This window comes from Lepisosteus oculatus, chromosome 12 (assembly GCF_040954835.1).
Source record: "Lepisosteus oculatus isolate fLepOcu1 chromosome 12, fLepOcu1.hap2, whole genome shotgun sequence".
NCBI lineage: Eukaryota > Metazoa > Chordata > Actinopteri > Semionotiformes > Lepisosteidae > Lepisosteus > Lepisosteus oculatus.
Genome location: NC_090707.1, coordinates 5,274,438 through 5,297,679, shown reverse-complemented (window position 1 = coordinate 5,297,679; position 23,242 = coordinate 5,274,438). Strand labels below are relative to the sequence as shown.

Below are 23,242 nucleotides of genomic sequence, written 5' to 3'. Positions count from 1 at the left end.
CGCTCGTACAGAGCCATAGAGCATCGTGTTTGTACTTACTCGTAGCCGGATGCTGCTACGTTGGAAAATACACTCGCTCATACAATTCCACGACAGCGGCGGCCAAGCAGGCAGAGAGGGGTGTCGAATGCGTGTGTGTCACGTAAACCCGGACCGAGTGTCATACCTCCCGGCTTGGGGTCCCAGATGATGGCGGCCGGGTGGAACCGCTGCTGGAACCTGCTTTGGTCGCCCGGCCGGTTTTGTCTCTTATCTCTGTCTCTGCTGTTCGTGAGCTGTCATATCTGTAAACACCGTGTACCCGATTCGTCTGAGGTAAGTCACCGGGGAGCTGGAGAATGCAGCAGCAGGTCCTTCCCCGGGATTATTTGCACTGTAATCTGGTTGGTGGCTGTGACAGCAGCTCGCGTTGCAGGGCTGATCTGTGCGTGTCATGTACTGTAGTAATGCAAGATGTACCCTGAATAAAACACTGCGATATGCTCTGCAGTTGTAAGAAATCGGTGTTAAAAGGACCGATTTCGCTAAAAACAATTACCTGTAACCAGGACAGTTTATCTGTTTTGGGTTTTATACGTTGTAGTTTTTTTTTTCGTACTTTGCAGGAAAGGCGCGACATCACGTCTTTAATTTGATTATTTGCTGGATAAGTATCTGATTTTCAGTATGCAGTTTTTAGTTGAAAAATGTGAAATGGTTGTGTGGTTATGCCATACACATTTTATTTCCTATGAGTAGCTAAATAAGATACAATAGCTTTGTTTTAGATGTATCTCGAGTAAATAATCTTATTATATCATCTTTGAAGACCTTATCGCCCGGTAGTGTTTGAAGGCGTGTGAGTAAGGAGTTGCAAGATTTTAAAACGAAATCTTTGTTAAAATAACATGAGGCATTAAACAGATACTGTTTATATATATATGTTTGTTTTTATTCTTCTAAACTTATTTGGTCAAATCTAAATAACGATTCCCCAACCCCCAGACCTAATTGTCTACAGGGCACCGATGGGTCTGTCAAGAAATGAGATTAGTGGGATTAAAATCCACTAATCCATTTTCACAACATCTGCCTTCATTTAAATGTTTTCTGCATTAAGACGTTATTTGTCTTTCTAATAAAACCTGTTGATGCTGTAGTATTTGAATTATTATATATAACCCTGTTGAGTCAGCTCTGTCGTCTTAAATGACTTGCCTTTTGAATTGCGTTGTCATTGAAATGGGATTTTCAAGGAAGGATTGTTGTATGTTACTTTAAGATTGGTCTAGGTTATTTACTGTATGTCTTTCCCTAAAACAGAAACGTTTTTTGGTGGTACCAGCTCTGTGTAGGAAGTTGCCGAAATTAATTATTTCATTTGTCAATTTAAATGTTATGATTTTTTTCCTAGGTGGTTTACCAAGTGCCCCTGGAGACAGAGAGGGTAGTCAAGAGAAGCACTGATCACCGTTTAAGAATAAAACTTATATATGATAGAAGTTTGGATGAGTAAGTATTGAAGAGCGAAACATACTGCCTTCTTACGAACACGATCTTTCTCATTATTAAACAAATCAGCCATGTACTGGATTTACAAATAATCAGTTTACTTTTTTTTAATTTCCCTCAACAGATTACATGCAGATAAAAGAAGACTTGTGAAGGTATGAAGAACATTACATTAATTTATACTTAAAAATTAATAAAGTCTGAATTGTATCATTTAAAAAAAGAAAAAAAAACTCTGTCCGTAAGTGTAATGTGTTAAGGTACAGTAAGTGTCTAATTGTCTGTTGTAGGACAAGCTCTTCCCTCAAGCCACTGATTATTTACAGAAGGCATTTCAAGTTCGGAGACCAACTGGTCCTATTTTATTAAGCAGGTAATGTAAAATATTTAAATATCTGAATTCATGCTTGTCTTGTATCATCTTCTCCTCCTCGTGTTTTAATTGTAAATATAATGTTTATGAAACGTTCACATTTTTTAAAAGGGTTTACAGCTATGTAAATCATATTTTAATCTTTTTAGAGCAGAACGGTATGAAGAAACAAATGTTCTAACAATTTATGTTACAACCGCTGATCTGATTTGTTCCACGCTGTACACGCTGATATTTTCCCACAAAGACAATGCTCCACCAACCAGTATTTAAGGAAGAAAGATGACCCTCACAGATACTGTCAGGGAGCCTGTGCAGAGATCACGCGCTGTGGACCTGTGGTCGTCCCAGAGGAGCATTTACAGGTCAGTGTGTCGCCCATTCTGCCCACCCAGCTCGCTTCGTAGTAATAGGAGCTCACCCGGATGTTTCCGGTAAGAAATCAACAACACGGCCGGGCAGCTTGTTCCACGCTCCCACCACCCTTTGTGTAAAGAAGCGTCCCCCCCGCTCTCTGAGATGATCTGTCGTGGAATGGAAGGCTGAGCGGTCCCTTTCTGCGCCGCGCGATTCTTCCAGCAATGCCGAGTGTGGAAGGCCCGCGGCGCCGCGGGGCGGCCGGATGGCGTGGGGGTGCAGGACACGGACTTCGTGCTGTACGTGAGCGGGGTGACCACGGAGCGGTGCGGGCAGGAGAACATCGTGGCGTACGCTGCCTACTGCCAGCTGGAGGCCGAGCTGGACAGGTGAGGCGCCGGGCGGGGGCGCGCTTCAGCTGGTAGGGGCTCAGATACGCTTCAGCACCCATTTTCAGAAGAGGACTTCATTTTGTGGAGGTATGCTGAGGATGGTTATTGTCTTATTGTTCAAGTAGCGGATTTTACACGCTTCATGTCGGTCCCACTCCATAAATGACATGTGCTGAAATCCAACCCTCGAGTCTAAAGTGCATCTTAGGGTTGTACTGAATTTGGCTTTACTTTATCTCAGGTGTCTTTTTATACCCCCCATGAACTCGGTTTTATTAATGTGGAGAGTACAGGCACAGACGTCGGTATCAAAGTCTGCAAAGAGAATAAAAGAACTCCATTAGGAATATACTATATAGTTAGGTGACAGTTAGCGTGTGAGAGGACATGGCGTGAGAATCTTTTCATGCAAACTTGGCGAACTACATTAGATACGTACAGTAGCAGGGATTTAACGGCATAAAGGAAGCACAATGATTCGATATGGGAAAGCTGTGTTAATGTGGATAAAGATTAAAAGATGACCACAGACAACCGATTCAACAGTTCTTTAACCAGAAACTAAACATTTAAAAGTTAGTTTGAATCATATAATTGGAGTATCTCTAACTTGAAAAGTACTGTATACTGTAAAGGTATAGTACTAACAAAACCAAGCATTATTCAGTTAATTCCAGGAGAGCAGGGACAGATGACAGTATTAAAGTCCATGAAGTTTTATAAAGAATTGTGAGCTCGACTTCAGACTGCTGCACTTTACTTGAGTCATGACTGACAGTGTGTGACCTTCCCTTTACATAGTGTATCGCACATCTTATACAGTGTACTGTGCCTGCACTAGCTAAGGGTTAATATAATGAGGTGTAAAATCTACAACACTGAAAATTATAATGTGAAAATAGCCTGTGAACCTTACTTAACTTCTATGTACTGTGATTTTGTAGGCCTATTGCTGGATATGCTAATTTATGCCCAAATATGATCTCTACACAAGCTCAGGACTACGTTGGCATGCTCTCCACTGTCAAACATGAGATCATTCATGCTTTGGTAAGAAAGCTAAACTCTTTCATTTGTTTACCTAGCTTTACAAAACGTTTAGTAGTCTAATTACATTGTGACTGTGAATTTTGAGGTTAAGAAAATACATTATGTATGCCATAATGAGGAACTTGGGTTGGTGTGGCAGGTATCTACATATTCATTGTACTAAACACTACATTGTAAATTGGTATACTGTATCTTGTTGAGCTGAATTAATCATAATAAAGAAACTGATGTTTTGTTTGGCCACCTTCTGAAACAGATCTTTAACTGACACAGGTTTTCTTTACATATCTAATAATATAATAATGTCTGTCCAGTCAGACCAATTGTAATGGAAACAGAACTCATCAAAGTGCTGCCTCATGCATTTTGTATTCAGAACGCCTTTTTTTATTCATAACATAATGTCTTTATGTCAGTATGGAAGCATATTGGTCCCACAGAGTACAAAAAGTGGCCATATGTCTCCTTAGAGTGAGATACGGATCTTGTCAAAACTGAAGAGAAATTAAAGTAATAGATTTCATTTCCTGTACTTGTATAGGCTGGATTGATCCAGTCCTGATTGATCAGGAAGTAATTCACGGGCACAGTTGGATCACTGCTAGGTGTCTTTAACCCTATTTTGTGGGTGGCGTCTGCATCTGATGTACCATTAATGCAAGCGCCATAAGATTTCATGTATCAAGTATCACGTTATAACAAGAAATGTACCCAGATTTATTTTATTGCTCTATGGCATCTGTACGCTCCCAAAACGTATTCATATTAGAAATAAATATGCTGTTGGTTCAATGTATTTGCAATATATATATATCGAAAGATATATTAAGGAATGTATAACTAAACATACAGTAAGAGTGCTTAATAATATACATTATATTTGCTTCTAGTAAAACGATTTTAGGGTGATACATTCCCCCATACTGTAGCAGATTACATGTGGCATTACTCCTTCAGAAACAGTACTTATTAGGGCTCTTGAAATTGAAGTAATATTCTGATATGAATCTCTCTCAATACAGGGTTTCTCCGCTGGGCTCTTTGCATTTTACCACGATGATGAAGGGAAGCCGTTGACCCAGCGCTATGAAGGCGGGCTGCCGCCATTCAACGAGAGGTGCGTGGGGCAGGTGCTAGCGAGTGAAAGCCACAGGCCTCTTCTCCAGCCTCGGACTCTGGCTCAGCTTGTTGTCACACAGTGCAGAGGCGCTGAGGCTTTGTGAACCGTGCCGGTGAAACATGGCCCGTGAGCCCTGCGTGTTTTTAACGGTCGCTCGTTCTTTCGCAGCCTGGGCCTGTACCAGTGGAGCGAGAAAACCGTGCGAAAAACCACGAGGCTGTGGGATATCCGTGGCAACCAGATGGTGCGCCACGATGTGCTCCTTTTAGTCACGCCTCGTGTGGTGGTAAGTGCCGGACTTGGAGGCTGATGGGGCAGGACGTGTGCATGATGCCTGAGCTGTCAGGTTTCTCTGCTCACATCGCCGGGTTTGGATGGCACGCTGAGAGTTTGATTTCGGGCTCCGATGGTGAGCTCCTCGGTGTAGTTCGCACAATCTCCGCCTGTTCGTGTGGGATTTTGCTGGGTAATCCGGTCCCTTCCTGACTCTCAAAAACAAGATTGGAGTCATTGGCCGTTCTAAATTGTCTTTCACTCCACAGCCCTGCAACACACCAGTGTCCCATCCAGGGGAGAGCACAGTTGCTCCTCTGTCCTTCCTTAAATGTTACCCTGACTGTTGTGTATGCAGTTGCATGAAATCGATTTGCTTTCAGAGCAGTTTTAGAAAACAGTCTAATTAAAAACTTTCTGAATGTTTCTCTTTGTTAGCCTTTACTCTCTCTGGACTGTAATTAAAAAGCAGTAAAAACTCTTATAAAGGCACAAAATGAAAACCTTGCTCTGATTGCTTCTTTTTTTCTCTCTCTATATTCAGAATCCTACTAACACAAAAATGGCCTTCTCCAGATGATTTTTCCAGGAGTATAGTTGGGCTACCATGTATGTATTGTATCTTTATATCTTATCTTAATCCTTGACAATAATAACGTGTAATCTATTTCGTCAAAGGAAGAAGCAAGGAAGCACTTTGACTGTCCTATCCTAGAGGGCATGGAGCTTGAGAATCAGGGAGGATTAGGCACGGAGCTGAACCACTGGGAGAAGAGACTACTGGAGGTAATCTCTGCACTCTCGGTGATGCTCGTTGAAGGTCACGTGTTTCTGTATGTTTTTGATCTCGGCAAGCTCCTTCAGAGCTTCCACTATTGCATGTGAATAGCATTGCCAGATTAAAAATTGTAATGGTGTTTGGTCTAAAGTTTTTTCCTTGTCTGAACAGGTTTAGTCTTTTTATCATCCCACCTAGAGCCAGAGGTTGATCCCTATGCGGTTGATGAATCACTCACTTTATTAAATCGGAATGCTGACTCTCACCTGCCATTTCACTGTCTTTAAGAATGAAGCAATGACGGGATCTCATACACAGAACAGAGTGTTCTCCAGGATTACACTGGCAATAATGGAAGACACGGGGTGAGCATCCTGAAGCTTTAGCAAATAGCCTCTGCTCCACGCTTTTGAAACACTGCTGGGCAGATCTGAACAAGATTTCACAAGACGGCAGGCGCCCACTGCTGGGGTACTTGGTGCCAGCAGTGGGATGGTGGAGGGCTGGAGTATAGCTGCTGTTGCTGTCAAACCTGTGCAGGAGGGGGGGTTCCCTTGTCTGTCTTTTAGGAGTCCCCGGGCAGAAACATGAAAGGCAGTCCCAGTGAGGGGCATGGAGGATGAGGGAGGGTAGTAGTTTGTGCGGTGTCTTGCGGAGAGTGTGTTCTTGTTTTCATGTTTTGTTGTTTCGAAAAATCAATGAAATAAACACGATTACACAAAAAGTCTGCAGGCACAATATTAAGCAGACTAAAGAAAAAAATGGAATCTGACAGCTGGGTCCATAGTCTTTGCAGCGAATGACTTCTTGATATCGGTAAAAAAGGAAATAGATTAACTAATAGATTCCTGCTGGTTTCCTGTATTGGCGGAAAGTAAAAATCTTTGTGAACAATCCCATCTGAAAGAGCGTTGTGCTCTGTTTCACATTCTTTCCCATGTTGGCCTGTCTCGCTCCACATGTCAAATGTTTCGATTCATAGAAGCGGACTCTTATTTTTACTGATTTATTTGGCTGATGCGTTTAGCCCACTTACATTTGTAACCACGTATGTACAGTAGCTTGGTATTGTAGCAGAACAATCTGGGCCATGCACCTTGCTCGGCACAGCAGCGTCTCACCTGGGATCTGAACTCACGAGCTTCCAGTTACATGGCCAGAGACCCGCCCCTGTGCTACTGTGCCACACTGTCCCCTCTCTCTTCTCCTGCACTGAAACCGTGTTTCCTGTGGCGGGACGAGCCCTCAGGTGGTACAGAGCGAACTACAGCATGGCAGAGCGCCTGGACTGGGGCAGTGGAATGGGCTGTGACTTTGTGATGAAGAGCTGCAAGTTCTGGATGGAGCAGCGCCGACAGCAGTAAGTCTCTTACGGAGATTATGAGAGCACTGATGCTTTCCGCGTGTGTTTACTTTTGGAGACGTGTGGATGACAGGACAATTCAATAGCTGGAACCCATTTGAAGGGGTTATGTTTCAGAACCTGTGGTTGTGTTCTTGCAGGAAACAGACAGTTGCCCCATACTGTGATGAACTGAGAAGCATGCCATTGCAGCTCACCTGCAGGCAGGACCAGTTAGCACTGGCCGTGTGCAATTTACAGAAATACCCTACAAACCTCCCAAGGGAATATCAGGTATTTAAGAATTAAGAAGGTTTTTTATGATGGTTGTCTCTTTTGTGAAATATTGTGTTTTTTTGTTGTGATGTAAAAAAAAAAGCTGTTGTTGTTGAGTTGAATTTTGTTTTATAATTGTAGAATTTTTTATAATTCATCTTGGCTGCACCCGAAATAAACCACAACATGTTTTTCAGTTACAGTTACTTACTGTAGGTTGTTGCCTTGCATTTTATTAATACAAAATGGGCACAGATTATAAAAAAGCTCTATTTCTACCTAAAAGTGAAGGCGTTTCTCTTCTTGTCCACAGTACTTTGATGGTATCCCTGGCATACCTGTCCAAGACTTGCCTTACTATGGTGGATCAGTGGAGATTGCTGACTACTGCCCGTTCAGCCAGGAATTCAGTTGGCACCTCAGCGGAGAATACCAGCGCAGTTCTGACTGCAGAGTCCCTGAAAACCAGCCAGGTTAGATGTGCAGTGCTGGAAGAATATGGATCTGCTATTGGCTTATTTTTAGTGCAGTTTTACAGGAACCTGGGGTTTGAGTTGTGATTGGACACCCATGTAAGAGTTATGAGGAAACCTAAATGTAGAACTATCTCTGAAACAGCCCAGTGGGTGATAAGAGATTCTGGTTCTTGCTCAAGAACGTTCTGTTAAAGAATAGAACACATTGCTTCTGTTCCTCTAGATTTGTCTTTGCAGAGAAAGGGGAAACAGAAACACTGTTCTTTTTTGCCACAATGGTTTCTGTTCATTTTTACACTTGTGTCTGACCTTTTGTTTCTTTTATTCCAGATTTGTACAGAAACTTCGGCGCTGAAGAGTATGGCCCAAATTCAGTCTGTGTCCTTCAGAAATCCGCTTTTGTAATGGAGCAGTGCACTAGAAAAATGACTTACCCAGACTGGGGGAGTGGCTGCTATAAGGTGACAAAATTAGATCTGACCGCAGACTTAATGACCTTCTATATTACTGTCTTTTTAATAGTACAACAGTTGAGTTCAACACAGAACTAAGTGTCTTTAGATAGAGAACATCATGTAACCATTAAGGTAAAAGTATCACGTTGTTTCAGGTTATGTATTTGATAATTAAAATGTAAACTAATAACACCACTTGGGATGGCATGAGTTGAAGTTTTACTGGATCAGTTACTGTTTCAACTAGATGCATCACATGGGTTTTGGGAGTCTGGAACAAGTCCTGGCTGCTTTCCAGACACGGCTGGAGGACAATAGCAGCTAAACCAGCCTCCCTTCATCTGTAACTGGTCTTAGATGTTTCTGGGCAGGCGTGTGCTGGGCTTCAAAGAGTGCTAGCTAAGGCAGGGTCCCTCATGCAATGGCATTTTACTTCAGCATCATGATGTTAGTCAGCAGACTTGCTGCTGGCCGGTCACGGTAGCAAGGATCGCTTTCACATTCTCCAAACCAATTAGATTCCGTGCGCATACAACTCCCACAGGTATTTAAGGCTGTGATATGTTTGCCTTTCGATCTTACGTGCAAGGCAGCTGGTCTTGACTGTGATGTTGAGCTTCACTTTTTGTTTGCTTCGGCGAAGATCTCCTGCTCTCCTCAAGGCCTCACGGTGTGGGTCCAGGGCAGCGCCTTCCTGTGCAGCCGCGCCGGCCAGCTGCTGGACGTCAACGTTCAGGGTGCTGACTGGGTGTACACTGGATCCCTGATCTGCCCGTCTTGCTCCGACTTCTGCGGCTCCTGCCCTCCCGACCGCTATCTCCCCTTCTTTAACAAGTCGCAAAGCATTCCGATAGGTAAGATTGCAAATGAGGCAGTAGTAGACGTTTGTGGGGGCGTACGCCGGACTTTTCAGGATCAAAACGTTTGCCTTTCGGAAAACCTGAGGCGGAGTAGCACAGTGGCAGAGTGGTTCAGTTCCTGGGGTGCTGTCCTTGTGGAGTTTGCGTGTTCTCCCTGTGTGTGTGTGTGAGGGTTTCCCTTGGGTGGTCTGGTTTCCTCCCACAGTCCAGAGACATGCTGGTAGATGAATTGGCTTCTGGGAGAGCTGGCCCTGGTGTGAGTGTGTGTGTCTGTGTGCCCCGTGATGGACTGGGTGTCCTGTCAAGGGTGTACCCTACCTTGCCTCTGTTTCTCTCCAGGATAGGCTCCGGCTCCCACGTGACTTGGTATTGGGGAAAAAGCGGTTAGAAAATAGATGGAAAAGTTGAGGGACTGTTAAATCTTTGCCTAACCGGCTCCTTTTTTTTAAAATTCCAGATCCTTGCTCTAGCTCTTCTGGCCTGGTGGTGACTCTCTGGTTGCTGGTGGTTAACCTCACCCCGCTGGTGGCTGGTTTCCTCCTGTGCGTGTGGACCTGAGCTCCAGTGCTGCAGATATCCGAGGGGAACAGGGTGACGCCTGGGGACCACAACACTGCCACACGGATTCCTCCCCCGAAGCCGCCGCAGCAGGAACAGCTGGTGCACGAAATGTAGCTGCTTACTGCATGTCCCCTTGAGAGTGTTTAAGAAAAGGTACAGATATCTGCCAGCAAAGGCTGTTTAAAAAAAGCCATCACACTTCTTTCAGTGTCCTAAAAATAATGAAGTGCCAGTATGCTGTAAATAGAATAAGAAAGATACCTCAAAATCAACAAAAACAGTAAAGGTGGCGAGTTATAGGTGCTATGTGTTACTCCCCTACCCATATTCTTTTGCTGGAACATATTTTGCTTTGAATTTGACGTTTTGTTCTTGTGTCTTGAGCCGTTGGTACACAGAGAAGCATTGGAATACATATTGGAATGCTCTGCTAGGTCAAAATGGACAAGTTCATGAAGTCCAGACGGTGGTTCAATACTAGATTCAGAACTTTTTCCACCTGAACTCGCCTGAAGCTGTTGCTGAAGTGAATGAGCACCTGAATCAAGACAAAACCAGTTTGCGTGGGTGTGAGGGTTTGTGTGGGTTTTGCGTGGGTGTGTGGGGTTGTGTGGGTTTTGTCAGGCTTGTTGTATGATCTCAATCGTGGCAACAGGCAATTAACACTGACTTTTCAGTATATGAAACATTTGAAGATTAAATTTATATTGTGACTTATGACTGTAAACGTAAGTACTGTATATATGTCAATGAATTCTATATATTTTTTGTTGATCTGTGGTTTAAAATCTTAATTTATATTCAAATGACGAGTGCACTACAAGAACTTGGTCGATTCTGTGCTGCATTTTTACTTGAAAATGATATATTCGTAGTGAATATGTCCCTTATGCAGGCTTATTATTACTTATGCATTACAGCAGAGTTATTTATTCATAGGAAGAACTGCAATTAAGATATTTTCCATATCCTTCCTGCAATTGTTTATTGCCAGGGAATGCAACAGCAGCGTCCATTTGGAAAACTGATGGACTTCCTGATCAGTCCACTAAACTAATATCTGGGAAACCACATAAAGAGCTTGGGCAGCTACAATGTTTTGTAATGTTAAATCTCTCTCTTCAAAATGCAACTAATCATTCTCTTAGGAGACAATATAAAGAACAAAACACCAGCTGTCAGTTTTCCTCCTGGAACTATAATATTTCTTAGAGGATGTAACGGAAGAATTATTCCAATAAGAACTGTGTTGGTTAAGCTGTTTTTGTTTTCTAAAGGCACTGTTAGTTGTGAAAAACGGGCCTTAAAAACTGTTCGAGACGAGTCTTAAAGGAATTTCTCCTGGCCTGTGAAGTGCAGGGAGTTGGAGTGTTGGTGTAGCACCAAGGTGCCTGCAAAATGAGCATTTTATCAGATTTACCATCAAAGTGTCACACATATTTGAACGTTTTTTAGTACTTTTATTGATTGTACTGTATGTGTGGACAAAAGAGCGTAATCTTTTAGTATCTTCCAAAAAAGCCACTTTTATTTGCTGTACATGTGTATTGCCCGAGGGATGGCTACATATTTAAGAGCTGAGAAAAATCAAAGTTGCATTCAGAGCTTGAGGCTTCTTCAGAGGACAGAACTGCTCTAAACAGGGAAAGTTAAGACCCAGCTGCCTGGAAATAACATCCCACGATATCTGAGATCTTTTAAACTTCAAAACTGAGGGCATGAATAGGATACTGAATAATGTGAATGTTTATACAAAGTGTGATTTATGTTATTTTATTTTTAGTGTATTTATTTTGCACTGACTATTTATGAAACTGTAATGAAAAACACGCTTTGTTGGGTTTTTTTTTGTTGTCACATTCAATGCCAAGGTTCAAAATATTTAGGAAAATATTTTATTAACATAGCAACTATTTATACTTCATAGAGAATAAAGTTAGACTCAAATTGTTTATGACTTCTTTTCTCAGAGGTGGATATTAAATCCTGCAGTTAAAAATGCAGAATGTTTTGTACTTGGGTTTGTTTCTTCTCTTAAACCCAGATTTTTCCTCTATGTCTGAACAACTTTGCATTTGAAAATAACTTACAAAATAGGACAAAGGGGATTTCATCAACTGATATGCTGAACAAACAGTTATTTTCTTCAACAGAGTTATAAACACCCTTTAAAGACCATTTTTGAAAATTTACTTGTTTGGTCATTTCTCTTTACTTGATATGCTAAATGTGTATTTTTTCCTGAACAGTTAGATATCCCGGTTTACACATTTATTTCTAAACTTCTTAGTTGCCTGACCAGCGCTCATGTCCTGTGACTAAAGGGGAAAAAAACAAAGTCTAAACACTGCCTAAGCAATCTTTAGCATTAGGACTTTGATTTCTTTTTGTTAGGTGTGGTGAGTGCTTCCCTCTGGCAGTGTTTTATCTTATGTCTCTTCTATGGATTGTGTTTTACTGTAATGTTATTGCGTGTTGTAGATCAATACCCTTATTTGTTCTTTTAACCTTCTGAAATACAGGTATTGTTATTGAGTTCTAAGCATCTAAGCACCACCATCTACATATACTGATGGTATATGTGGATATAAGCAACATTTTTATTTTACAAATCTTATTTTGAAGTAGCTTTGGCATGAATGAAAGTGTTGTGTTTTGAACACCAACCCTGAGAACAAAACCTTACTTTTGCAAAGGATTATTCATTTTACATTCAGATGTACTCATACATTTGTGTACTTAACAGAAAATGTATCATAGAAAAGTGTTTTCTTAACTCTTTGTACCTCCCATTTATATTGCTGAAAGATTTCTGGCGTATAATTGTGGACAGTTTCTGTTGCGTCCACTTGTTCCTGCTGGGTGTCATGGATTGTACTTTACTTCTAGCTGGTGTGGAGTCACAAGTCACAGGCTGACGTCAAGCAAGAGAGTCTTCTGTGATCTCATCCCTTGTTTCATTTCCTTCACTTCATTATCTGTAGGCCTAATGAACATTTCATTGTTTTAACGTAGTGCATAGTAGACACAGTAGATGCGAAAAATTCAACGACTCGAGACAAGCGTTAACTTTTTTGCAAGTCATGAAGCAATGAGATCAGTCTGGCTAGAGAGCTGTGCACGGAGTAAAAACCAACCGTTCAGGAACAGAGCGGACACCGCTGAAACAGAACTAGCTGATGACAATCGGGAGTCAGGAGCAACACTGTAACCTTGTATAGTGAGGATAGTGTATGGCTCCCTCACAGCCAGGAGCACACTGATGTTCCCAGGTTTGATTAAAGGCATCTTTGCCATGATGGATGCCTTCCATAACGTGACCACAGTTGCTTTTTCTGTTAATGCAGACAGTGAAACAGAGCTCGAGGTCTTGATACAAGGCTAAAATACAGACCGGACGTGGACTGGTAGGCCACTGAGAGCATGTAGGGTGAATGCAAGATGATTTCCTCCCTGAGTCAATTTACTTCTATGTTAAAGGGACAAACAATTTACTGTGTAATTAAAAATTCTAATGAGAGAACACTGAGCTTCAAATTTGACAAAATCTGGTGTGCTACAGTATTGCATCCTTTTCTTTTCCGAAACCTGTTAAAAATGAATCTTTTGCTGGTTGGGAGATGAAGTTTCATTAGCAAGTTTAAGGGGGTCTGAATGAATTGATATCTGATTATTCAGTGCATCAACATTGTACTGTATATTTATACCTAAACATCATCATGAGGCTGTGAGTAGTAATTATGACCCAATTTCTAAGCTGGTTTGAATTCAGGTTTTGTAATATACAGAGACCAAAGAAAATTCTATGCATTAACCAGTAATTGTTTGCATCATTTATAAAACACCAGATGGTTGATAATAGGATTTAGACTAGGCTTTTTGTTCTTTCGCTTTAAATTTAAAAGTGATCTATCATGACCAGATCCTCACTGTTCTGATTGGTTTTCTGATACAGTACTCTGTCATTCTGCATTCAAAACGTTTAAATGTTTATTCAAGAGCCAAGGGCTTATTATAAAAATGCACATAGCCTTGTTAGAACATTATCATCTTTAGTAGATTATTAAAGCAGCTGTGTATTATTTTAGAAGCAACCAAAATGTCTGTTATTTCCAAAATAAATATATAAAATCTGAGCTATTGTCTGTTTTATAATGTAAAGTTAAAAAAAAGTAATGTATACCAAAAAAAACATGATTATGAGAGGTTGAGGAGGTTCGTGGCTTTATTAGCAAATTAATAGACTAAACAATAAAAAGGATCCATCAAAATAAAATCAATACTAAACTCCAGTCAAGGGGGTGGCAGAAATATCACCTCTCCAGTCTACACAATCACTGAACCCTATTGATGATTCCCTTCGGGATCAATAAAGTCTTATCCATCTATGACCAACCCCAGCAACAACCACTTTAAATACAAGTACTAGTACACCATTTGCTAATTGCAACAGTGCAATTCAATCAAACCTGTGACATTTATACAAGGAATATACCTTCCACAGGGCCAAATTTATTCATATTCCTATATAATGTAAAGGTTTTGTATTTTTCCCCACTTTGTGTGACCATATAATTAGAATTTACAAAGAAATACAGAAGCTGTTGGTTTAAGAAGACTGACTCCTTTATTTCTGTTATATCATACATACAGTATAATCACAAACTGTTATAGTATTGCTACCCCATGACTCTTTCCGTGTGCAATTTCTGAGTAAATGAATGTCAACCATAAGGCAGTAAGACAGGAATGTCAAATAAGAAGAATCTTGGACATTTAAGCAACATCCAGTGTCATTTCAACAGTTTCAAATGCAGAAATATATTTTTTTATTTGTTTTTAGGAAACTAACCTAAATCAGCATAATTAACTTGCAATATAAAGAGTCAAATAAGCAAGAGAACCATTGTAATTCATACAGTAAATATCCAACATGAGAGCAATACAAGAATATTCAGAGAAACACAAGAATATTCAGAATCCTGAACATGTTCTAGAAATCACACCTCTTATCATGAAATGTGCGAAATGTGTTTAAATGTAATCCTGGCATCCATTCTTCAAAAATTGCTGTGTTAAAAAATAAAGTATTTGAATATAAAATTATTCAAGCAACATTCATTTCCTTTCCTGTTTAAAGAACTATTTTCTTGTAATATATATGAATCTAATAACAATTAGATTAAGAATCGCCAGAATCTGAGAACAATGTATAATAATAACCTCTCATGCATGACTTAAGAAACATTATTTTAGTGTTGAAACAGATTTTAAAATCACCTTGAATATAAGATTTCTAGTTATTGTGCGTTTTACGTCAGCCACTAGTAAAAACGTTGCTTAAAGGAAAGATTGAGGTTCACAGAGGTGCACTGGAGCTCCCACATCACATGTGCTCGGGGTGGTTTTGTAAGCATGAGATGAAGTCCTTCACAGGTCGGCCCTCAAAGCAAATCTGATAGACAGCCGTAAACAGTGGAAACCTGGGTTAAAACAGCAAAAGCAAAATGTTAAGGGGATTTCACTCATTCTAATTTTAAACCTTCACCTTCCTTACTGAGTCGCCCAATTTCACGGCCATTGTACAAATTCTTTCAAATTTAAAAAATGTCCAAGATACTAAAAACAAGATTATGGCTCTGTGGGTGTCTATGCACCCCAACTTAAATTCTATCCAATTCCACAGCACTCAGTAGACCTCTCACCATGAACACGCATCCAACACCTGAGTTGTCCATGATTATGGAAAGGTGACATGGTGTTTCATAGCTTTTTTATTATATTAATCATAGTCATAGAATATCACAGAGAGTCCTATCACAGAGAAACTCCATGGAAATTTAATTCCATTCAGCTGTTAAAAGATTTAAAAAGCCCTCTCTGGAGCAGAAGAGGGCCAATATATTTAGATAGACAGTTGGCTGTTACACTTGACGGCAAGCACCTTGCGCTGAAGTGCAATAAGTGGGAAATCCCATGGTATCAGCTAAACAGAAACAGGCTTAATTCAACTTAAACTGGCATAAAGAACATTCAGGCCTCATACATGGCCCCAGTTTTTAAGTGGGTCAAGTAGCAGAGGCAGTCCAACCTGTGTAAAACAAGAAATGACCTTAACACTTTTTCAAGATCTTGCACAACACTTCAGCCCACTTCTCAACACCAAACTACCATGTAGATTAATCACTGGTTACACCCTTGATGAGGCTGAACTTTGAACACAAAAATAATGCGTATATATATATTGCGCAAAGTGTGTGACATGGCTCAGATATGTATGGTGTAGAAGAACATTAATGATTATTCCAGAGTACCTGGCCCACAAATTTGGTTGCCCTCATTTTTCTTTTAAAATGAAGAAAAGTAGACATTTAAAGTGTGAAGCTATAGTATGACGAGCATGACCCAAGACTAAAGGAAAACCCCAGGCCACAGTACTTACTTCTCAACCATGTCCCTTTGTTTGAGGATCTTGTACACCTCGGCCGAAGTCTGAGGGCCCTGGAGTTTCTGCCCATTCAGCATTTCTCTCTCCAGCTCTTCAATAGACTGGGTGTTAAAAAAAAAATCAAGGTTATTTAAATGAAATCACCACCTCTTCAAGCAAAGAAGGGTAACTTTTATTTGCAGATCTCAAGCTTTTCCTCCATGTAGCACATCTTCAGATTGGGAGGTGGAATAAAGACCCGTGGTGATTCACCAGTGAGTCATTGTTCCTCATTGTGCTCACGAGCACGCTGGTGAGACATGCGGCCCAAGACGTCACCTGAAAGAGCCCTGACCGTCACGGGGCACTCTCACGAAACTTCTTCCTTGCAGCTTAGAAGCTCCCTATCCACTGCAATTCGAACCTCGTGTCCACCATCGAACACCAAAAGGTGCGTCAGGACAGACTGTGAACGTGGGGAAGCAACACGAAACCTGGGCGTGAGCGCCCTCTGCCTGCGCTGACCTTGGAGGACTTGACGAAGGCTTCCGCCACCTTCCTGTTCCGTCCCCCGTAGCAGGTGGTGATCAGGTCCGCCACGCCGCAGCTCTCCAGGAAGGTGGCGGAGGTCACGGCCCCCTTGCAGAACAGCTTGGCGAAGGCCACCATCTCCATCAGGCCCAGGCGGATCACGGCTGCCTTCGTGTTGTCCCCGAAGCCCAGCCCGTCACAGAAGCCAGCCCCCACAGCCACAATGTTCTGACGGCCATTCGAGGTACAAGACACACAAGACCGAGTGCTTAGGAATTAACAGAACCTCACTCAAGATATACCTTTATTTGAATCCATTCTGTGATCCATATTCATACGTTATCAGACTATGTGAACCATATTGTGCACAGCAATAAACAGTCCCGTGATAGATGCAGTATGAATTACATCTTTTCATGCACTGCTACACTTGACAACTTAAATGTGAATCTATACATGCACTGAGGTATAAACAGTGCATAGTGTAGTGTAGTTTTGTATTGGTCTACATAATATATTCCCCTTCTACTGTATATGCAGAAATGAGCTTCTAGTGAAAATTTTAACCATTTCACCGTGGCTGTTAGGCCCGATAGCTACGAAGTCACTAGACAATGAGATAATATAATCAGAAAGTATGAAGATTAGCTACTGCAACCTTTCACACTGGCTGCTCACTTATTGTTTGTTTTGAGTGCTTGTGATTATGCAATTGAAGATCTGATCAATGTGATCTCAAACTAAGCAGTACTGGTAACCAAAAAACAGTGTTCAAAAATCATGAAAATAACGGATGGTAACATACAGTAGGCTTTGAGAAAATGTTTGATACATAAAATGTACAGATACTGTAACGGTTCAAGTGGGGACCTGTGCTATCATGCAAGCAGGAAACAAGATTAGAGGTTAATCTCATGCTGAAAAGCATGAATAGAAAGAAAAAAAATGTTTGGGCTGTGTGGGATGCAGTACATTTAATCTTACTTCTTATGACTAAGCTTAGACTTTTGCACAGCAATAGAATTAGAATTTAGAGCAAGCAATGGCTCTCTAGTGTAAAATATTAATTGTGAAATGTTCTCTTCGTGATGAGCCCAGCTGTGTCTTTCCTTAATGTATACGTAATACATCAGAGGAGGTTAGCCATGTCTCTTAAACATGCCAGTTCTTACCTTCAGAGCTCCACAGAGCTCCACAGTGTCACTCTCTTTGACCACTGTGATTCGGAAGTTTGGGGTCTGCAGGAGGTCTTTGAAAACCTGACCATGTTGCTCATTTTTGCAGCCTGCAGTGAAGGAAAATGACAGTGCTGAGTATTTGTACTAAAATAACTGCAAATGGACAGCACAAACCCAGCCTGCTGTTATAAAGAGGCACAAAGTTTATGAGGAAAAAACTCATACTTCATAATTAAAATGTGAAAAGACACATACTATAAAAGCAGATGTGCAGCCCAAGAAGGAACACAATGTGCTTGAAAACAGCTGTCTAGGAGATAATGATGTAATAGCAGAGCAGTTGCTCGAAACAGTGGTAAAATTCTGCATTGGGAGATTTTTTATGTTGGCAGTATGTTCAGGTCTCTCATTTTCTCTTCATTCAAAACATCTGAATTATTTGTTGTCAATTTGTTCTCAACATTTGATCATCGATCATTTCTTGCTAAAGAAGTGCAAAAAGATGATTAAAGAATATTCTATTATTTTTGCCTTTACAGCAAATTATGTGGCACTAAATCTGCTTAATTGTTCTTATCTATGAGCATGCGGTAACCATTCTGATAAAAAATGCATAATCATTTCTCAGCATCTCCCCATTTTCTGGTAATCACAGAGGACAATCTGTTGCTCTAGCTTCAGGTTTTTTATGCTGCACAAGCGGTGAGCACTGAAAATGAGATCCTGCCTTCTCAGATTCTGAAAACCGTAACCAGCACGAACTGCCACGTTGGAACAGTGATGGGCAACAGACGAGGAGCTGATTCAAGCATAAACAACCCTGACGTCCCAGAGAGGAGTTCAGTCCTGCAGGCGGACCCTTTCTGGATCTGTTCAAAAAGTGCCTTTCCAAAAAGAGTCACCTATGGTTGTTTCGCAGAACTTCTCATCAGCCACTTCATTTGCGATGTTGGCCCCCATCAACACGCTTACTTCTATTTCCATCTTCTCTCTGATTATGTCAGATATCAGCTTCAGGCCCTCTGGGCCCTCGTCAATGCCCTGCAAGAGCAACATGACAGGAAAGGTGTCAATTAACAGAGTTCAGATCGTCAAGTCCCCCCCCATCTCACATACGGATCCCACAGCAAACAATAAGATTTCATTTTCAGATTTTTTTTTTTAATTTTCTACACAAAGTGTGATTAAAACTAAGAACAGGGGGCACGTCCTTACCCAATTGGTTTTAGGAATATAGAAACAAGAAACAATCTACCCAGACCTGTTGTAGAAGCTAATACCTGTATTAATCCCCATTACCTGTAAATTGCTTTGAGTGGAGTGTCCAGAAAAGCGCTATATAAGTGTAAGCAATAATAATAATACCCTGATTTCCTTCAAAACAGCTGGATAAGATCCTATTAGCTACTAACTACCAAACAGAATAGAGGAGCTCCTGTTGTTTGTGCCCTTTCTCATGTTCCCAAAAAACCTGTCCAGAACACACAGGGTGCAGGGCAGGACTCCAGTGTGGAGGGGACAGAAGTCCATTGCAGGGCTCACACATGCACTCAGGGACAATTCATAGACACCGATTAACCTAACCAGCAGCCTTTGGAAGCTGGGAGGAAACCAAAGCACCAGGAGAAAACTCGTTTCTTCATTATCCCATTGCTACACATCCGTATTTCTGTCTTGCAAAGATCTGTAGCATGGTAGATACGTTTTACTAACTTTGATAAGAGATATTCCAATGGCTCCCGGTTTAATCTGAGCCTTCGTCTGGTCGCACAGTTTCCCGATGAACTGATGGGGAACAACATAGACCAAAATGTCGGCACCAGCTACTGCCTCAATCACATCTGGAACTGCAACCTGAAAAAAAAAAAACAGATAAAGGAAAAGATCAGATTGATGTACTGGCGTATGGAGTTTAGTGCTATATCCTTTTTTTCCCCAAATACTTGACTGTAAAAAATAGCCTAAGTAATAGCCAAGTATAACCCTTGCCCCAGATAAAATCATCCATTTATAGCAATCGGTCATAAAAGCTTTGGTGGCCACAAGAATCAATCTGGCACAGAATCAAGTAGGCAAAAGGCCATATTATCTAACGTAATACAATGGTCTGTGAACACGCGCTCTGTCAAGCCTTGCCACGGGTCAATTTGTTTGAAGCACTGCACTTTCGAGTGCATTTCAGCATTGCAATTATGCATTTTTACATTCATTACTACTTGGCTATTTTGTAGTTCTTTCTGAATGATAATTTGATGACAGGTTTGCCTAAGGACTACCACAGAAAAGCCAGTACTGACTTGTTTCTGTCAAGATTAAGTTACAGCAGGTTTATAAGGAAAACACAGATAACAACTCGCCATTAATACTTATGATCACTCACCTTTATAGCTGAACATAAAGGGAATCCTGAATAAAACAATGTACTACATAGGAAATACTTAACTGTAGCTGAGTTAAACCGGAGTGGCACAGAAGATAAAATCCTACACTAGTATGTGCTAGTGAGACCTGTTTATGCAAATTGTAAAATGACACACTATAAGAATACAATTGTTTCAAGTCTTAAAAGCATAAGAAAGTATAAAAATGACAGGAGGTCACTCTGGCATCAACATAATCTTCTCAGTTCAAGACAAAAAAAAAGTAAAATTCTTGCAGTTTGTCAATGTAGGACATTCCCTTATAACAATGAGTCTGGTTGCTCTTCTTAAGACAATATCTAAAACAACAATATCTTTTCTACAACATCGTGACCAAAATTGTACGCTGTGCTTTAAACAAGGCCGGAGTAGTTTTTTATTCAATTTTATCATAATAGCCCTTGATTTAAATCAAACTTTTACAGTCTACAGATCTACAGTCTTTTAAAACCTCCTTTATTGGCAATATAGCGCCACGCACTGCGAGCTGAAAACAGCGCCTGAGGGGCGGGACTACGCGACTGTATAGGGGACGGGGGCCTCTTCCTTTCCATGTCTGTTAAAGTAGGTGCCGTGTTGTAACCCCCCGGTTCCTGTGTGTCTACCCCGGTTCTGGCTATTAAATTTGTTGTTCAACCCCTTTTGCTGAGTCCTACGCCAGCTCCATTCATATTACTCATCATATTACCAAATCATCTTTTTTAAGTAGCCTAATGCAGTTTGTGTGCAGTACGCCTTTAAACCATTTTTAAAGGCGTCATGAACTAAGTAATTTGTTTCAGTCACATTACGATATTGTGCTTGGCTTGTTACACAACAGTGCAGAATGAGCTGAGGAGAAGTAAAAGTGCTGATACTGTACATCAGACCACAACGGGTCTGTGTCAGCTGCACATGCAGACCCTAATGTACGCACATTACATTTCTCAGACATCATACTTTTCATTTACCACATTTTTTGGAAGCTTGTGTCCTTGAAGATATTTCACATTTTCATGTTCCGTGTTGATGATCTCGCTGAGCTTTTTCCCATTCACCACTTCTTCAAAAACCCACATTTTCACAATGGGATCAAATCTGTTTGACCTGGTTACATTCCGGCCAATGATTTTAGCAATAGCTGACCCCCTTGATAAAGATAAAAGAAAACATTATTACTAACACCTGCGTGTTCTGAACTGAGAAAAAGACTTACGTCAGACTTGAGTCTAAAGCTGCAATCATTTTTAAAAATGAAACAAACCTGAAAGCTGATAATTCAAACAGGTGTGTCTTTGACATTTTTGGAGACAACTGTCCTTGCAATTTAATGCTAAGTCATAAAATTATGCAAAATGACGTTTTAGAAATATTTACTAAGCAAAGGTCACGGATTTCTTTGAACGAAGATGACGAAAATAATCATAGGGTCTGTATTTAACAGCACAAAACGCGTGCACAGTTCAACCAACCAGGCTTCCAAGTAAAAGTAAAAACTTAATTTATGCATATTTTGTCAGTGGTAGCTAGTGTATCCTTTACACGCACATACCACGCACTAACACATGATTTGGAGTTACAGTCACATTGACACTAATAGTTAAGTGAGAAACTCCCTTTATTTTGCACTACCTTCTTGCACATTCTCTATACTGACAAGCCTCCGCCTGACAAGAAGACCGAAATCATATAACCGGCGTGATCACACGCACAAAAAAAAACATATATAGAAAGAATATATATAAATAAAAACACGCTGCTAAATATGTAACGCACACTGTCACTTAGTCAAAATCTAAATCTTCATTTTTCAGAACTTTTGTCTTGGAGACACCGAAGACGTGTTAATGTTGCCTACTACACACATAAACCGCGTATACACACAGTACAACAAACCGGTTGTGTGCGAGAAACGAGAGTGTGGGAGAATACGCTTAAAATTTCTTACCAATTACCAGATCCAACGATGCATACTTTTTTTCCTGGCATTTTTCACCTCAGCTTTATAACTTTCTGCGTCTGTCTGGGACCTTCAGTTGCTATCTGTAAATTTTAAAGTGAAGTTTACTATTCACTTCCTGAACACGCCTTAAGAATGCCGTTCACTCTGTTAGGTGTGTCGCTCCTGTTATTGGATAGAGGAACCCCTAGAGTCTTTTCTTCTCCTTTACTACCATTTTGCATACCATGTATTATACAGTCTATATAAACAGCTAAACTCCTCCTGTTGTTATTACCTTTTCAATGGTCAACCCGCCCACTGTCTCCACACCCATAACTCTCCTTCAAATATTACTCAGGCGAGCAAGACTTGCGCGGAGTGCTGAGGTCAGTATTAACATGTCACCGCCTGGCTGACTTATTTCAGGTTTTTGATCGGTTTTATCCTTTAGCATCACACCAAAAGGAGAAACATATTCGTAGATCATTAAATGCAGAACGTGTTCTCTGTTGCCCGAATTTCACCTTGCAAAACATAACAGAAATAGCTTAGGTGTCACTTCATTATTTTGCCAAGAAAAACAAATACTTCACCATGACAGCGTACAAACTGCTGTACACATATTTCGGCTATGTGGCTATATTTCGAGATGGGTGGGAGGTTGCTAAGGTACAAATTCAGGTGTGAGCCTTGCACCTGAAGAAGGCTCCACAGACGAAATGTATTTTTTTCTAATTTTCAGAGTTAAATTAACCTCCTGTGGTTCCTTTAGAATGCTACGTGTTTGCTTTGCCTTCATACCTTGTAATGAACCGCGGTAAGAGAGTTATATCCTATTGATTTGGGACCCATTTCACAACAACACTCCTAGGGCAAACTGCCCCTCATAAAAATGGATTCCAGCTGTCGGTTGACCTCGGAAGTGATTGTGTGAACCTGACCCCCCTTCCTCCACCCACCC

At 40.9% G+C, this 23,242-nt stretch overlaps 2 protein-coding genes across 4 annotated transcripts; one reads left to right on the top strand and one right to left on the bottom strand.

The window, feature by feature from the left end:
• Positions 1–13,940, top strand: lmln (leishmanolysin-like (metallopeptidase M8 family)). The gene is made up of 17 exons (XM_006636353.3): positions 1–315; positions 1,394–1,491; positions 1,616–1,646; positions 1,782–1,864; positions 2,112–2,229; positions 2,444–2,610; positions 3,558–3,663; positions 4,686–4,780; positions 4,952–5,069; positions 5,735–5,842; positions 6,123–6,199; positions 7,084–7,194; positions 7,338–7,470; positions 7,766–7,925; positions 8,259–8,389; positions 9,027–9,237; positions 9,701–13,940. Exons 1-17 carry the CDS (start codon positions 187–189, stop codon positions 9,799–9,801), a joined length of 1,977 nt encoding a protein of 658 aa, XP_006636416.3. The 5' UTR covers positions 1–186; the 3' UTR covers positions 9,802–13,940.
• Positions 13,941–14,412: 472 nt separating this feature from the next.
• Positions 14,413–23,162, bottom strand: LOC102690688 (glycerol-3-phosphate dehydrogenase [NAD(+)], cytoplasmic-like). Of its 3 annotated transcripts, none has more exons than XM_015358343.2 (9): positions 23,083–23,162; positions 22,288–22,382; positions 21,311–21,488; positions 19,654–19,794; positions 18,843–18,981; positions 17,935–18,047; positions 16,757–16,990; positions 16,247–16,353; positions 14,413–15,287 (listed from the first exon to the last, which is right to left on the bottom strand). In XM_015358343.2, exons 2-9 carry the CDS (start codon positions 22,326–22,328, stop codon positions 15,191–15,193), a joined length of 1,050 nt encoding a protein of 349 aa, XP_015213829.1. In that variant the 5' UTR covers positions 22,329–22,382; positions 23,083–23,162; the 3' UTR covers positions 14,413–15,190. The 3 variants fall into 3 exon arrangements, with proteins under 3 accessions (XP_015213829.1, XP_015213830.1, XP_006636319.1); XM_015358344.2 differs by lacking the exon at positions 23,083–23,162 and adding an exon at positions 22,577–22,594; XM_006636256.3 differs by lacking the exon at positions 23,083–23,162 and having other exon boundaries at positions 22,288–22,553.
• Positions 23,163–23,242: the final 80 nt, after the last annotated feature.

Coding starts and splice junctions, on each gene's coding strand:
- LOC102690688 (XM_015358343.2), bottom strand. CDS start 22,328: ATGCCAGGAAAAAAAGTATGCATCGTTGGATCTGGTAATTG. Junction 18,982..19,653: donor TTGGAATATCTCTTATCAAA/GTTAGTAAAACG, acceptor TTGCTCTTGCAG/GGCATTGACGAGGGCCCAGA. Junction 16,354..16,756: donor CCTTCGTCAAGTCCTCCAAG/GTCAGCGCAGGC, acceptor TTTAACACCCAG/TCTATTGAAGAGCTGGAGAG.
- lmln (XM_006636353.3), top strand. CDS start 187: ATGATGGCGGCCGGGTGGAACCGCTGCTGGAACCTGCTTTGGTCGCCC. Junction 5,843..6,122: donor GGGAGAAGAGACTACTGGAG/GTAATCTCTGCA, acceptor ACTGTCTTTAAG/AATGAAGCAATGACGGGATC. Junction 6,200..7,083: donor GCAATAATGGAAGACACGGG/GTGAGCATCCTG, acceptor ACGAGCCCTCAG/GTGGTACAGAGCGAACTACA.